Below are 15,600 nucleotides of genomic sequence, written 5' to 3'. Positions count from 1 at the left end.
AGCTCTCCAGGATCACTAGGTAGGTGGATTGTTCATTTCGGTCCCGGTAACAAAGGACAGCCTGGGCAAAGGGTCCTTTCTCACTGCATGGGGGAAGAAGTGGGAATCCTTTACCGTGACCACCTGCTTCCTTCGCTTCAAACCGGCACAGAAAGTGCCAAATACCCGTATATCATTCTCGGCGCGGAGCCCACGGTATAAACCAACGTAGGCGGTGCACTAGATAACATCAAAGCCCCAGGCAGGGGCCAGAAAAGGGGGGGGGGGGCAAAGCAGCCGAGGGAATGAAGCGCCTCCCCCTAGCATTTCCTCTCACGCCCACTTCCAACCTAGGAGGCTTTTGCTTTCTGCTTTTGTTGTTTTTAAAATTAAAAGTTAAACCCAGGAAGCTTTGGATCAGACTTTTTGCGTTGCAGTTCGGGTAAGTTTTCTCTGGGTTCTTTTGTCTGGCGTCTGGCTTGGCAGTAGCCTTGGGCGTGGGGCAGAGTTGGCAGAGCGGGCGGGGAAGGTTTTGTCGCCGGGTCGCCCCGAGGAGGAGGGGATTCGGCCGGTGGACGGGAAAGCCCGGCGCGCGCGGAGGGCGGAGGGCGGAGGGCGGAGGGGAGGGACGGGCGGCGGCGTGACCCGGCGGCCGGCGGGGAGGAACCTCGGGGATCTCCGCGTGGCGGCGGCGCTGCCGGGCCGCGCGCAGGGCGGAGGGCCGGGGCCGCGGGGCCGCGCCAGGGGGGAGCTCGAGCCGGGCCCAGCCGGGCGGCCGCGTGGGAACCGGGGCTGGGGACGCGCGGGCGGCGGTGGCGGCGCGGGGCTCGGTGGACGCGGCGGGACCGCTGGGTCCCGCGACCCAGCCGCAGCGTGGACTTGTGTTCTCCCAAAACTGCTCAGCGAGGAAAATGTGCGTAGAGCCCTGCCGTGACACTGCCCTCACTTGAACCCCACTCCCCGAGGGGGGCTGCAGAAGCGTTCACACGGCCGGCAGGGTTGCAGCCAGAGTGAAATGGGGCCGTAGGAACCCTCTCTCTGCCCCCCCCCCCCTCCCCACAGAGTATGGTCACCTCCCCCATTGTTCCAGAATTTTTGACAGTTCAAACTGCTGTTCACCCTTCACATTTATTTTCTGGTTAACACCTCCCCCCCATATTCCGAAACTATTTGAGAAATTGTATTTAATTTGCCACAAAACAAGCCGAAACTAGCTACTTTACCGTTCAGCTGGCTTTGCCTGCGTTCTGATAACTAGGAAGTTAGAACTGCAGGCAGACTTAGGAAGAGAAATTGCATTTAGAAAATTCGAAACTAGAAAATACGAAACTGTTCCGTATTGCATGTATTTCAAAGCAGAGTTTTAATATTGATTTGCCGCCCAAGAAAGTTAAATTGTGAGTAGTCTATTTAAGAAAAAAAAAGTTCTTTAACAGGCTGAAATGACAAAATTGTCTGTATCTCCAAATTGCAGATTTAATCTGTTAGAAAGCTCCTAACAATGCCAAATCCCATATAAACATTGTGTTCACAGTATGTATTTGTTATTGATTCACCAACTATTGGGTTAAAATTATATTCATCCAGTTAGCATTTTGATTTAGCAAGTGACACTAGGCAGAATTAATAATTATCAAGTTACCTTAATCTTTATCTTGGGACAGATTAGGTATACTTGAACATTTAAATGAAGGCTTATTTTTTATTCAAATGCCCAGTTGGACTTTACCTAATTTTTGTGACTGCAATCCATTGGATGTCATCTACTTTTATAAAAGAGAGATGATTACATCACTTGGAAATTTTAAAGATTGCATTATTTCACTGCAAGGTTGGGAGCATAGTATGCTAAAAATCATCATTTCAAATTTAGGCAGTTATTGGATGATCTTTGCTCTTATGACCAAACTTAGTTTTTAACAGATATATTTCCCCCTTTACGTGACAGGACTTTTGGTTACAAGCTTGCCTTTACCGAGTATTCCATTTTTAATCATTGCCATTCTGGTGCATTAAGCTTTTTTTTTTTTTTTTTTAGCTCAAATGAGCTAGAGGTAGGATTTCCTCAGGGAATTTTCGGGGTCAACCCTAGCAGGAAAAGCCTAGATGTCTTTATGGAAGCCCCAGGGAACAAAACAACTCAAGTTTTCACAGATGGCCCACAGAGTGGGTGTACGGTCGTTTAGCATTTTTATTCCTTAAAAGGGGAAAGCAGTTTGGTTTAATCTGAGAAATTTTTATGCATCAAAATTTTTGTTTTGCCTTATTCCTCCCAAGTTCAACGCGGCTCCTTAAACCAGTTCACTTTTGCCTGCTTCTTTAGGTGTACGTGTGGAATTTCTGAGCCCCAGATTTCTAACCTTCTTTAGTAATCTAACCCCAAAGACCTTCTTCGACACCCTGGTCCAGCCCCTCCCGATTTATTTCCATAGATTACCACTCCTTGCTTCCTCTACTGCTTTCTAGCAGCAAGGGTCAAACTCTGGTTTATGGTAATCACTCCCTCTTCCCCCTCTCCTCCTCAGCGTCCTAGGAGCCTAGTCGGCTGCCCAGCCCCAAACCTCCTTTTCTGACCCCAAAGACCCGTCCCCTCCCTGACCCAAGCTGTCAGGCGGACCGGTAAGGGTTAACCTCGCTGGCAGCCCGGGCTCTGGGAACCACCATCGGGCTTTGGAGCGGCCTCTGGAATAACCTTGGCTTCCCTCAATCTTTTAATAGAACATCCGCCACCAAGAAGTGGTTTCAGTTCAGGGTTAATAATATGTCCCCTTCCATCCTCCAAACCAACACCCCGCCCCCCTCCCTGTTTTTTTTTTTTTAAGTTGTTTTTCAAAGTTAATGAGTTTCAAGTTTCACAATGACTTTCCCCTTCCCTCCACGCGTTGCTGAGGAAACCCCCTTGGGGTCCCCCCCCCCCCCCCCCCCGCCCTCTCTTCTCCTTTCCCCTCCCCCATTCGGCCCGGGCGGGGGGCGGGACTGGGAGACCCCATGACGTCACTGGGCCGGCCCACATCCTGCTTTAGAAAGTAAAGAGACGGTAAAGAGAAACTACCGCCCCGCCCGTCCCCGCCCCTCTTCCCCGACCAACCGCCCCCAACTGCGCGACCCGGCCAGGCCTTCCCCGGGCCGCGTGACCGGCTGGGCCCGCCCCTCTGCCCCCGCCGGGCGCCAGTCCCCGAGCCAGCGCGACCCCGGGCTCCCGCCCCTCGCGTCCCTAACCCCGCCCCTCCCCCCCTCGGGCCGCGCCGCCGCCTCCTCCGGCACCCCCACCTTGTCCCCGCGGCGGCCGGGCTGGGCGGAGCCGCGGGCGGGCGACCGGGGGGAGGTGCGGCCCCGGGCCCGCCCCGCCGGGGAGACCCGGGGCTCCGGGCTCCACGCGAGCCCCGACCGGGGCACCCACCCCATTCCCAGCCTGCGCAGGGCCGCCGGCCGCGCCTGTCCACTCGGGCCTCTGCGCCAGTAGTGAACCCCCCTCGCCCCTCCCCCGCCGAGCCCCAGCCTCAGCCCTCGCTGGGGGACGCCCCCTCCCCCGCCCGCGCGGCTCAGCTCGCGGCCTCCCCGCCTCCCGCCCCCGGGGATCCCCTGCCGCCCCGCCCACCCGCGGGAAAGCCTCGGACCTTCGCCCTCCCTCCCCCGCGCCGCCCGGCCCGCGCACCTCCCGTCGCCCCTAAAGACGCTAAACGTGCCCTACTCTGCCCCGGGGAGAGGTAAAGCCCGCGCCCGCCCTCCGCGCCCCGGGCCCCACGGACCCGGGGGCCGCTCGCCCAGCCTCGCCGCCCGGCCCCCAGCTGCCCCCTTCCCGGCGGCGGCGGTCATGCCGCGGCCCGGGGCGCCGGAGAGCGCGGCCGCCTCCCCCGCCCGGCGCCTGCGGCCCCCGCCCGCGCGCCCCGCGCTCCCCCCCCCGCCCCCCGGCCGGCTCCCCTGTTTAATATTTCAGCGCTGGGTGGTGTGAGTGCCAGTCGCCGGCCTCCAGTGTGGCTGCTGCTGGGGCGGCGGCGGCGGCGGCGGGGAGGAGGACGGAGCCTGGGGGCCGGGAGCAGCGGCGGGAGGAGGCTATGTTTGTGTTTGAGGTTGTCAAGTGAAGGAGGGATCCCGGGCGCCGCCGCCGCTGCCGCCACCGCCGCCGCCGCGCGGGGGTCGCGGAGATTCCGAGCTGCGGCCGCCGCCATCAGCAGCGCAGCTCCAGGGCCGGCTGCAGCGGCAGCGGCTCCGCCGGGCGTCCTGGCAGCAGGTTCGGCGCGGGCTCCGCGGCGGGGGCGCTGCAGCTGGGAGGGCGGCGGGAGGCGGGGGGGGGGGGGGGAGGGCAGGACCACTTCCCCCTCCGCGGGCGGGGGGCGTGCGGGCGCGCGTGTGTGTGTGTGTGTCTGTGTGTGTGTGTGTGTGCGTGCGTGTGTGTGTGCAACCGCCGACCTTGCAGAGGGGATGGCTGCGTGCGGGAGACACTTGCCACTTCTGGGCGCCCTCGCAGCGCGCGAGCGGCCCGAGCTGCGGTCCTGGGAGGCGAGCAGGTACGGAGGGACTCAGCTTCCCCACCCCGCGTTCCAGCCTCAGACGCATTTTGCAAGAGGGTGGGGGGTGAGGGAGACCAGGCCTCGGCTTCCCAACCTCCCGGCTTTGTGGCTTTCTTTTCCTTTCGTTCTTTGCTCTAAGTGCCTGTTTACTCCCAGCCACCTGGGTAGTTTCTTTCCGGGTTGGGAGTACGCGCCTGCAGCAGTTGGGAAGTGGGCGGTGGGTTTGGGCGCGGGTCGGCTCTGGCTCGCCTTGGGGTCGGGCTGGGGACGGAGTTGCTGGAGAGGGGAGGGGGCGGTGGCGGAGCCGGCGGCGAGGAGGAGTCTCAGGGCTGCCGCGCTCGCCTCATCCCGTCCTCCTCCTCCTCCTCCTCCTCCTCCTCCTCCTCCTCCTCCTCCTCCTCCTCCTCCTCCTCCTCCTCATGCTCTCCGCATCCACTCCGGGCTCCTTCCTGAGCTGGCACTTCCATTCCCCCTCCTCCTGGCATGCGAAGCGCTTTGTTCAGTGCAGCGTTGCAGAGGGGTTTTCCCAGGCTCCGCCCTCCCCATTCATTCATGTTTTTTCTCCTTGCAACTGTCTTTACGCTTTTTGATCCTGTCATGGTTTTGCTCCATGTAGTATTTATTTCTTTCCTGCAAAGGAACGGTTTATTACTCGTCCTAGTCGCTCCAGTGCCGCTGTCTTTCCCTATACTCATTTCCCCCCCACAAGGGTTTAAACATGGGATGGACAGCTAGGGACAGTGGGTAGGTAGGGAACCGGGTAGCCAAGAGCTGTTACTGATTGGGAATTTGCATATTTTATATTTAGGCTCCTGATTCGGGGTCACGTGATTGTATTACATTCGGAGTTCACGCTTTAAAAACTTCCAGATATCATGACCATTTAAAAGCTTTTAGTTAAGCATTCGTGCAATTTGTCTCTAATGTCTCGGAATTCTCTATTGAATCAAGCTTCATGAATCGGATGGTGGATGTATTTAATGCAGAGAGTTGAGGAACCGTATCTTTTATAGATCATTTAGCCCTGTGATGATATTTTGCCATCATATTTCGTATTCTTCCCCATGCAGTTAAAAAAAACAACAACATTGCAAATAATTTTGTGCAGTACCCACACAAGGCCTACCAGGCGTAAAATACTGAAGTTAATTGTAGCCTCCTTCCAATTCTTCACTGCTGTAATGAAATCATAAATTTCCAAAACCTTATACAGGAGTATTAGATCCAGTCTTTCCCATATAGGCTTTCTTAAGGAGTATTAATATTTGAGTGTTTTTGTGTGCCAGGCAGTGGGCAAAGCATCAACATTGTTTAGTTTAGACCTTGTAACCACCCTATGGGGTGGATACTATTTCTTAGTTTTAGTGTTGGGAAATCTGATCTTCAGAGAGGTTAAGTGCCTTGAACAAGGCCACACAGTAAGGGGTAAAAACCTGGCTTTGAACCCAATCTGGTTTGACAGCAAACCATATAGTCCTGACTTGTGTCCTACAGCCTGTTGAATAAAACCACAGACTAGATATTACCTCCGCTGAGGGAATAAGCACTGAAGAGTAACCAAGTCACTTGGTACCATATTTTTTAGTCGCTGACCACGGGCAGGCTAGTCAACCTCTCCTCTCTCGTCTTCTTCTCTGTAGAGCAGATAAATGATAGCTATCTTACCAGTTATTATTAAGATTGGATTAGGTAATGTGTAGAAAGTACATAGGCACCCCGCAGGTGCTTAGTAAGTATTCTCAGTTTCTTCTGTAGTACTGGATATAACAAGTTTTAAACAAAGCATTCCTATCCCGTTCTTTGTGTCTGCTTAGTGATTAAACATAATTTCATGTTTTTCATCGCATTAGGCTTTGCTTATCAGCATCCTTCCGGGAAATTAAAACTAAGCTGGAGGATCCTTGAGGGTCTTGTGGCAGAGGAGACACAGGTGGCCAGTTTGGGAAGAGGGATGATCAGGTTTGGGATTATTAACGTTTTGGCATATTGCGTTTCCGGTCACCGTCTTCAAAGGATAGAAGTCAGGACAGACTAGGTTGTGCTGCAGTAACAAATAACTCCCAAAGCTCAGCCACTTAAGACAACAAAAGGTCTCTTTCTTGTTTATGCTATGTGATGATGACCTCAGCTCTGTGTTGCAATACTCACTGTCTGGAACAGTGCCTGTCCCACAGCAGAAGGAACAGAGAGTGCTAGAGGATTTTGCTTTGGTAATAAATGGTACAGCCTGGAAGCAGTGGGTGTCTCCTCCACTCACAGGTCATTAGCCAGAACTGGTCACACATTGTAGCTAAATGCAGGGAGGCAGAAGGTACAGTCCTACCACAAGCCTAGAAGAGAAAGCTGGAATAATTGGGGAGCAGCTCCGGTAGCAACCACGTATATTAACTGAATTAATTCAGTAAAACAAGATAAATGAGACATGGTCCTTGTTCCCAAAGTGCTTATGGACAAGCAGAAGTGTATATATATATATATATATATATATATATATATATACGTATATATATATATGTGTGTGTGTGTGTGTGTGTGTATATATATATATACACACACACACACACATATATATACACATATAACATATATATGTGTGTATATGTATACATATTATATGTATAACCCTTGTATAGCCTAACGCTATACTTTAATTGTACCCTGTGATGTTACTGTAAAACATAGCTGAGTGAATCTTTTTCGCTCTTGTTTGGTAAAGGTACGGTGATTTTCTTTTTCTGTTTTCTTAAGGAGAAACCCAGATAGTAGCAAAATGAGATGTCCTATGGTTAATTAAAAGTTAGTAAGTGATCTTCTGCAGGTGTTTCTAGCTTGGTTATCATTTGTGGAGATTAGGTTAGTGCCGAACGAAGCCATACTTTTGAAATATCTTCTTCCTTTGAAGGTAGTAAAGTGTGATTTTTCTTTTCTTTTTTTTTTTTTTTTTTTTCATTTTTAGCACACGGATTAATTGATGGATGTTGAGTTTATGGAGCTGCCTTTTTGTGACCTGCACTTCCCACAGTTTCTGAGAAGAAAAAGGAGCCCCTGAATCAAAAAAGATGCCTCGCACCAAACAGATTCATCCTAGAAATCTAAGAGGTAAGATTCGGCATTAAGTAGAGGGATGGTTCACAATAAATCGTATGATAAAGTATTTCTTGGATATCAGAAACAGCAGCTCACTGGATGGCAACCCTGCCCCATGGTGAGTGCCAGGAATGTGCCATTTCTCTTGTTTACTGCCACTTTTCCCGTGTGATGCCCGTCTCTCAGGAAATGCTTCGTAAATATTTGTGGAATGAATCAATCCAATTTGACGAAATGACAGTGCCTTCTCAACCATCAGTGTGGGTATGAAAATGAGAGATTTACTTTCTCTTAACAGGGACCGTGTTTGCGTCGCAGAGTCTGAAATGAATAGTGGGATATTCTTTGCCAACCCGATTAATGGGAATTTTTGTGCCCCTCCCCCACACTGCTTTTGAGATTTGTCTTTGTGCTGGTCTATACATTAGATTGTCAAGAAGTGAAGAGGGTTGTGGTGGACGTTAACTCAGACCATCATTTGCAGAACTCAGAGGCAAAATGACCTATGTTTCCATGAGGAAGCAATCGTTCCAAATTACGTACATTGTATGTATTTCGTACCAAGGTGAAAACATGTGCGTTTCCCCTTAGGTGTGAAGAGAGATTTTAATTTTAGGAAGGTGAGTTTATTTTAGCTTATGGTTTTCAAATAGTATATTGTTTAGTGTGTTACAGCAACTGGGAAGGACAATTATCTTTCACATTCAGTTTCAGCAGGTATGGGTCTAGCAGGGCTAAGCAAAGAACAGTTACAGCAAATAATTCCCAACTGAGTAAAGTAGCTTAGGGAAATATTTACCATTACAGGAAAAAAAAAAAAAAAAAAAAGGCATCCTCAGGTACACGCAAGGTAAAAAATTAAGACCAAACCAATTAATTTGGAATGTTTCTTTGTGAAATCAATTTAGCCAGTCACTGTGAGGTGGTAATTGGAAATGTGGTCAGTCTTGTGGCCTACTTGAATCTGGAACAGTGCTGGTTTCCTGCCGAAAAGAGTACTGGGACTTTCTGCTGGCAGAGGTGGCTGCCTCAGACCAAGTTCAAATTGATGATTATAGCACCAGTGTTTAATGAGGTGAGGATTTAGATGGAGACCGTTAAGTCTTGTGCGTCGCAGTCTGAGCTTTCAGAGTTACGTAGAAAATGCTGAAAATTGACCGTGTATTTGCCTGTCCTCCTCGCTAGCATCTGAGCTCCCGAAAAGTAGGCACTTTGTCTCATTTACTACTGTAGGCAGAGTCTTCACGCTCCTGGGTGCCAGCTGAGGTGGGCGTTTAGAGTCTTGGGCCCAGCTTTTATAATTCATCTGTCTGAAGAGGGTGCCCTGTTGCAGCGTGCACAAAGGCAGCTTTGGGGGTTGTAGGCGCCCCAGGCCCGCACAGGTCCTGGCAACTAATAGGAGCCCAGATATTCGTTGACAGGAATGCCTGATTGGTCTTAAAGTATTATTCATGAGGTCATAAATAGTAAACATTTTTCGTATTTCATATACGCAGGCATTCCTTGGAGTTATTGTGGGTCCTGTTCCAGATGACTGCAGTAAGGCGAATATCGCGGTTAAAGCGAGTCAAATGAATTTTCTGGTTTCCCAGTTAGCGTAAAAGTTATGTTTATACTCTGCTGCGGTTGATGGATTTTGCAATAGCACTGTCTTAAAAAGCGTACGTCCTCCAAACATACTTCATTGCTAAAAATGCTTGTTCTCATCTGGGCTTTCAGCAAGTTGTGATCCTGGATCACAGATCGCCATAACAAGTATGATAATGATAACGAAAAAGCTTGAAATGTCGTGAGAATTACTAAAACACGACACAGAGACACAAAGTGAGCAAATGCTGCTGATCTTGTTAGGCACGGCGTCGCCACAAACCTTCAGTTTGTAAAAGACAGCATCTGCAGAGTGCAGTAAAGTAGAGCCCAATAAAATGAGGCGTGCTTGTCCTTTATAATGTTCTAGATCCCATGGCTATCCAGAGAAATGCAGATGTCAGGCCACAGACTACTTTCCCTCCTGCCCCAAATGTACAGCCCGGCAGGTAGTTGTTGGATGCCTTCAAGTGCCACTGTTCTAGGAGGTAGGGACAAAATGATACTCAAATGTGGACCCTGAAAGAAGCGTGGAGTTGAGGAGGGGAGATGGGTGAATGCATATCTGCGCCAGCGCGGTGAGGGAAGAGCAGAGGTACGAAGCTTCCGCAGAGGCCGGGTGTCCTACTCTGCCCTGATGTGGGGGCAGGGGGAGTTTGGCATGGGGCAGGGTAGGAAGAAAAGAGAAGCGAGGGTACCATCTGAAGTAGGTTCTCCTCAGGGGCCAAAGGAGTGGGAGAGGGTAGGAGATTGGAAGGGGAGAATTAGAAATCACATCCTGAGGGTCCACCACATCTGAGTCTTAGTTAAATAATTATTTTTTAAACGTTTATCTTTGAGAGGGAGAGCATGTGCGTGCGCTCAAGCTGGGGCGGGGCTGAGAGAGGAGGGCCAGAGAATCCAAGCGGGCTCTGTGCTGGCAGCAGATGGCCCGATGCGGGGCTCGAACTCACCACCTGACTGAGCCACCCAGCTCCCTCTCCAAGAGAACTTGAACTAAATTGGGGTCTGGCCCATCAGTGAGTCCAGAAAGTTGTTTGGCTAAGGCAGTAATGAGCTCTCTCAGGCACCGAAGAGCAGATCAAACTAGATTAGCCAAGGTGGTTGGACCTGCTGGGGGGGGGGGGGGTGGAGAGACAGGGGCAGGGGGTGGATTGACTGGGGGTGTGGACAGCGCAGCATGGAAGAGGTGTATCCCAGCCAGTGAGTTTAGTCAGCAGAGAAGGATGAGGGTGAGGCTGTTCTGGGTGGGGAAACCCAAGCAAACAAAGGCACAGAGGCAGGAAAGTGCTAAGATGTAACACTTTCAGAGTTTCTACTTTCCTTCCAAAAAACGTATTTGATGACTGTATCCCCAGGCACAGTTTGGGGGTTAGAGTAAGCAGGTATGTCCTGAATTGTAATTCCTCTGCTATTCCTGAATAAGTCCATTTTGCTGGTTTAAAAAAAAAAAAAAAAAAAAAAAAAAAGCAAGCTGGTAAACATTAGGGATGAATTTTTTAGCATTTATGTTGTATCTCACTGTGACAGTTGAAATATCCTGTTTGTTTTGCTTTACCTGTCACCCGCTGCTTTGACTGACGGAAGACTTGTTGTGTCAGTTAGCTCTGAAATAGGGAGAGAGGAAATCAAAAGACCAGAAAGCGAGTCACAGCCCAGTTTGGACTGCTCACACTGCTTTAAGTGCATTTCTTCTTTTTAGACCTCCTTGGAAAATAGTCTGCAAAGTAGTTGTCTCGTGTGTTGGTAATTAAGTCAACAATAAAAACATTTCTGCTCAAACTCGAATTATATATGTATTATGTTTTCGTGGCAGTTTTAATTCTTAAAATACAATTTTTCTTTGATTTATTCTCGGTTCATCTGGTATTGGTGTGGTCCAGTGGATATACAAAGCTGGAGGGTAAACATATTGCAGCTTTCTGGAATGTAAATTTTATTTGGGGGAAACTATACACACGTGTGTGTGCGTGTGTTCATGTACAAAAATATTACGCAAGTATAATCTATCATAGAGGATACAAAATTTATATGGATTGAAATTAGGCACGTCCACACTTCAGTCCTGTGAGAGGTGGAGTTTACACTTCTCCGATGTTAAGGTTCTTTAGTGGACAGGTATGAAAAGAACTGACATGTGAAGGGCAAGACATGAATTTGGGGCAAAACGGAAACAGTTAGAACTGATGGGGAATCTGTACAGGTTGTAGGAGGGAGGGTTGTTGAATTCTCCGTCCTTGGCCCTATAAACCACATACAACCTTCGTCTCCGGTGCCTGTCTGCACGAAGCAGATGGGTAGAGTTTAACACGGACATGTCCTTTGCGAGCTTGAATAAGAATTTCTGGAGAGCATGAGGGAAACACTTGGGTGTTCAGAAGAAAGGCGGTGTGTTGTCCTAGGTTCCCTGGAGAAGGGCTCTTGGCCACTATATGGCGGACTCCCGGGCTGGAGCTCCCATGTGTGGTCTTGGTGAATGTGCCACCTCTGCCCACAATCACTCCCTTCTGATCCCCTGTCTCCCCTGCCCTCCCAGGTCTTTACTTGGACTCAGGTAACCCGGATAGAGGAGCCAGAGACTTGCTGGGGTTCCATGTCAGTCCTCCTAAGAGAAAGGGCTGTTTTTCTGCTGCGCTGGGCATCATTGTGAACGTGTTGCAAAACTCTGGGGAAGAAAGAAAATAGGTGTTAACCTATTATCGTTGAATTTGGGCCTAGGGTTTCAAAGACTGATCTACTTTAAGATCGGAAGTCAGTGTTAGAAAACACCAAGTGTTAACCTTTTGCAAAAAGGTGAATTTTGTTTAACCTTTTGCAAAACATATTTGGGGACTCTCGGTGTGGCTGTTTTTCATTTTTATGGTTGAGCGCACTTGGCTCTGAACGCACTGCTTTATTTTGACGTGAGAAGCAGAGGGTGAGGTCCACACACGTGGGGTCCGCGGAAGCCCATCACCTTGTCAGATGAGGCCCAAAGTCCTGAGTTTGGCTCCGACCCGGTTTGGCCTTCTCGTTCTCCTGTGTCTGATGGGTAATCTGCCATTTCAGGAGCTCAGCACACAGGCCCAGCGTTTCTGTGCTTGCTCTTCTTTCTGGAAAGTATTTTTTTTCCTCTCTCATTCCTACTGTTTTCTTTCTTCATGTAGGAGACGTCTCTGCCGAAGATTTTTCTCTTCATCTTTGAGCTTTCTCCCCTTCTCCTCCCTTCTCCTCTGCCATCTCACTCCCCAGAATACAGTAGGCCTCCGTTGCTTGTGTCTACAGGTACCTGACCACACTTCTGATATTGCATCATATTTATTCGCCTGCAGACCTGTTGTCTTAGCCGGATATAACTTACGTGTCAAGATAGACTGTTCTGGTCATCCCTCTGTGTTCAACAAAAGTGTATCTGCGCTAGCTTATTAGCAAGGTAGAGGGTTAAAGATGATTTACACTCTGGAAATTTGTTTATGCTTTTGGACCTTGGTTAGCAAATGCTTCTTCTGATATTTGGTAGCCTCGGATGAAGAAACCTGTTAGAATACAAAATTTTAATCGCCCGAACCAAGTAGTTATTACTAATTTCTGTTTTACGTGAGTTTTTGCCTTAGGATTCCCAGAGTTTATCTCTTTGGCGCGTTTAATTAATATAATGGTAAAGAGTTTGGCCTCATGTTATCACTGGCTAGCTGTGTGGCCTTGGGCAAGCTGCGAGCATTGGATAATGCGTGAAGATTAGATAATACGGCAGCATTTAGCGCGAGGCCTGACTCCAGGTAAACAATGCGGAGTTGTGGCTTATTATAAAGAACCGGTTTATGCCAAACTCCTGGGTTGCATTTGCTTTGCAAACAGAGGAAGCCCAGAAGCATGGTGTGATGCTGCTTCTATGGGTCTGCGTTAATTATGGATAGGTCTTACTGTCCTGACTTGTCTAGGGCTTGGGACGTGGGGGAGAGACATCACTGTAGGAAAGAATATGGGAAGGAAAACTCTTACTGCCTTCTCAGTCTGTACTCATTCAAACCTCACCTCATGTGTTGAACGTAGTTGTCAGGAAACTGATTGTGAAGTCTTCTGTTGTGTTATAACTGCATTTAAAAGGGGCGACATTCATGATCCTGTAGGACAGAAGCCCTCACTTGTGTTTAGGTTGTGAGATGGCACCACTCCCTCTGTCCCCTGTGCTCCCCTCCTGTGTGGGCCCTCGGAAACCCTGTAGGTGTATTCAGGAATAATCTGATGAATGTGGTTATTTTCATTTGTTGTCAGCATGTGGAGTGGTTGTTGGATCACCACTCCAGTGGTTTGTTGGGTAAATCGTCTGTCTTTTGTTTTCCTGTGATGTAGGGATGGTCTTATTGGGCTTATAAGTAGAATAAATTTAATTCTGATGATTTTGACATGGAGTTCCAGCCGTTTCTACGTTTTTTTTAATATATATATTTAAATGTTAAGTCAGCAGTTCTATGTTGACCACCTTAAGATTTGAGAAGTCAGAAATCTTGTAGGGAAAACACCCCATGGCTTATTGAAAAAAAAAATTCTGTATATGACTGCAGCTAGAAAGGAAATAAGTAAATAATTTCACCTATAGTTTTTGGTGCTAAAGGTAAGAAAAGTATTGAAGTTATTAGCAGCTACCGTATAGGTAGCTGTTACTTTGACGAGGATAAAAAGACTAGATTTAGTATAGCAAGCCTCCCGTTTGTTTTCAGATAATTACTTTTCAGCTCATATTGAGAGCTTATTTGGTGCTTTTTGAATGCTTAACATTCACCAAATGCTTTTTTCTTTTTAAAAGCAAATACAAAATGTAATAATAAGATTAATCAGGGTAATGATTTTATTTTAGAACGTCTTTGCACAAAGTGTGTTCTGATGAGGTGTAATTTTATCTTACCATAGAATAGGAAAATACATAATGTGTATAAAAGTCTTCCATTATATGCGTACATTTTTAAGCCCTACATTTAGAATGCCATGTAATTTGAACAAGTCTGGGACAAAGTTGGTTCTTGTGTTATCTGAACAAATATTTTGTGAGTAAATTGAATGCCTTATTTTTTCATTCCTATATGTATTATTTTAAAACACTTTAACAGTCCTCTTTTGCATATTAATAATATGCCAAAATTTCAAATGGTGCTTAGGTATTCTTATAAATCACTTGATTTTTTTTTTAAGTTTTTTTTTTTTTTTAAGTTTATTTATTTATTTTGACAGAGGTGGTGGGGAGCAGCAGAGAGAGGGGGAGAGAGAGAGAATCCCAAGAGGATCCACACTGTCAGTGCAGAGCCCGATACAGGGCTCGATCTCATGAACTGTGAGATCATGACCTGAGCCAAAATCAAGCGTCAGATGCTTAACCGACTGAGCCATCCATGCAACCCCACTCTTGATATTTGTAAGAGCAGAGCAGAAACTTATCACCAAATAGTGTCCTTTCTTCTCAATACTCAGGTCATTCTTCAGAAGGAAGTTCTTGACTATTTGGCTTAGGGCTTTTATTTGGGGTAGCATTGCATTAATTTTGACTTTTTAAAATAACGTAAGATTCTTAAGAAATTTTCGGTGATGAATTTTGTTCTGGAAAATATTCTAAGGCTGTGCTGCCATGCAAAAGTATTTTAAAAACTATAGTGATCATAAACTAGTTGGTTGTACATCATTAATTAGAATCACAATCCGGTGAAGGGGAACCCATGTAGTCTAAGAGTTGTTCCTGCCTAATCGATGGCAAAGCTTGATTTTTATGGTACTTGGGTGTGCGTGTGTAGTATTTCTGTGTGCCCATATGGGTAGAGTATGTATTTTCTTAAACATACTTATGTTTTGCATCGGTAGTAGTATCCTTATATGTGCTTATCTTCCAATTACAAAGATTCATCTGTGAAAAACAGGACCAGATCAGCATATAACTGCTTAATATTGCACTATTCAAATAGAACTAAATTAAGCATTCAGTTGGGGCCATGTTTGACAGTTTAAGAAGAAATGAAAATGAACTGAGATGATAGATAGCCCAGGGACCCAGAAGGTGGTTGGACAGTGCCGGAGGGGTGTCAGGCTGGTTTCTCATTTGCCTCTCCAAGAGAGCCATACAGCTTTTACAACTGGGAAGGACAGACCTTGGAGGTCATTTGGTTCACCTCCCTCATTTTATGGATGAGAAAGTCCAACCAGAGAAGTTGAAATGAGTTGGCTTCAAGCAGCTTCTTTGCAGAGTGGTCTTGAGGAATTTGTGTTTTTTTCTTTTCTTTTTTTTTTTTTTAAATCATACCGCTTCCCATAGTTACGGTTTGTTATGGACTCACGGCAAGAGGGACGTTGTGTTATGTCATTTTTACGATCGAAAGAGCGAACCTGTCCACAGGTCTGGGTGCTAGGCTCTTTGCAACATGCTTTTACGATCTTTACTCATGTCATCCTTACACCCAAGCGAGACAGGTGC

General features: G+C 47.8%; 1 protein-coding gene across 6 annotated transcripts in view; it reads left to right on the top strand.

Annotated features, from left to right (window-relative positions):
- Positions 1 to 258: 258 nt before the first annotated feature.
- Positions 259 to 15,600, top strand: part of HIVEP1 (HIVEP zinc finger 1) — a 146,982-nt gene continuing 131,640 nt past the window's right edge. Inside the window, exons 1-2 of one of the 6 annotated variants that reach the window (XM_078446635.2) lie at positions 259 to 421; positions 7,447 to 7,589. In XM_078446635.2, the coding sequence (XP_078302761.2) occupies positions 7,550 to 7,589 (40 nt within the window). In that variant the 5' untranslated portion in view covers positions 259 to 421; positions 7,447 to 7,549. Of the gene's footprint in view, positions 422 to 3,215; positions 3,687 to 3,996; positions 4,211 to 4,296; positions 4,488 to 7,446; positions 7,590 to 15,600 lie in introns of those variants that run through there. The other 5 variants (XM_078446636.2, XM_078446639.2, XM_078446634.2 and 2 more) reach the window with 5 other exon arrangements.

This window comes from Panthera onca, chromosome B2 (assembly GCF_046562875.1).
Source record: "Panthera onca isolate mPanOnc1 chromosome B2, mPanOnc1 haplotype 2, whole genome shotgun sequence".
Lineage (NCBI taxonomy): Eukaryota > Metazoa > Chordata > Mammalia > Carnivora > Felidae > Panthera > Panthera onca.
Note: the sequence above shows the minus strand (reverse complement) of the source record. Positions and strands in the feature narration are given on the sequence as shown.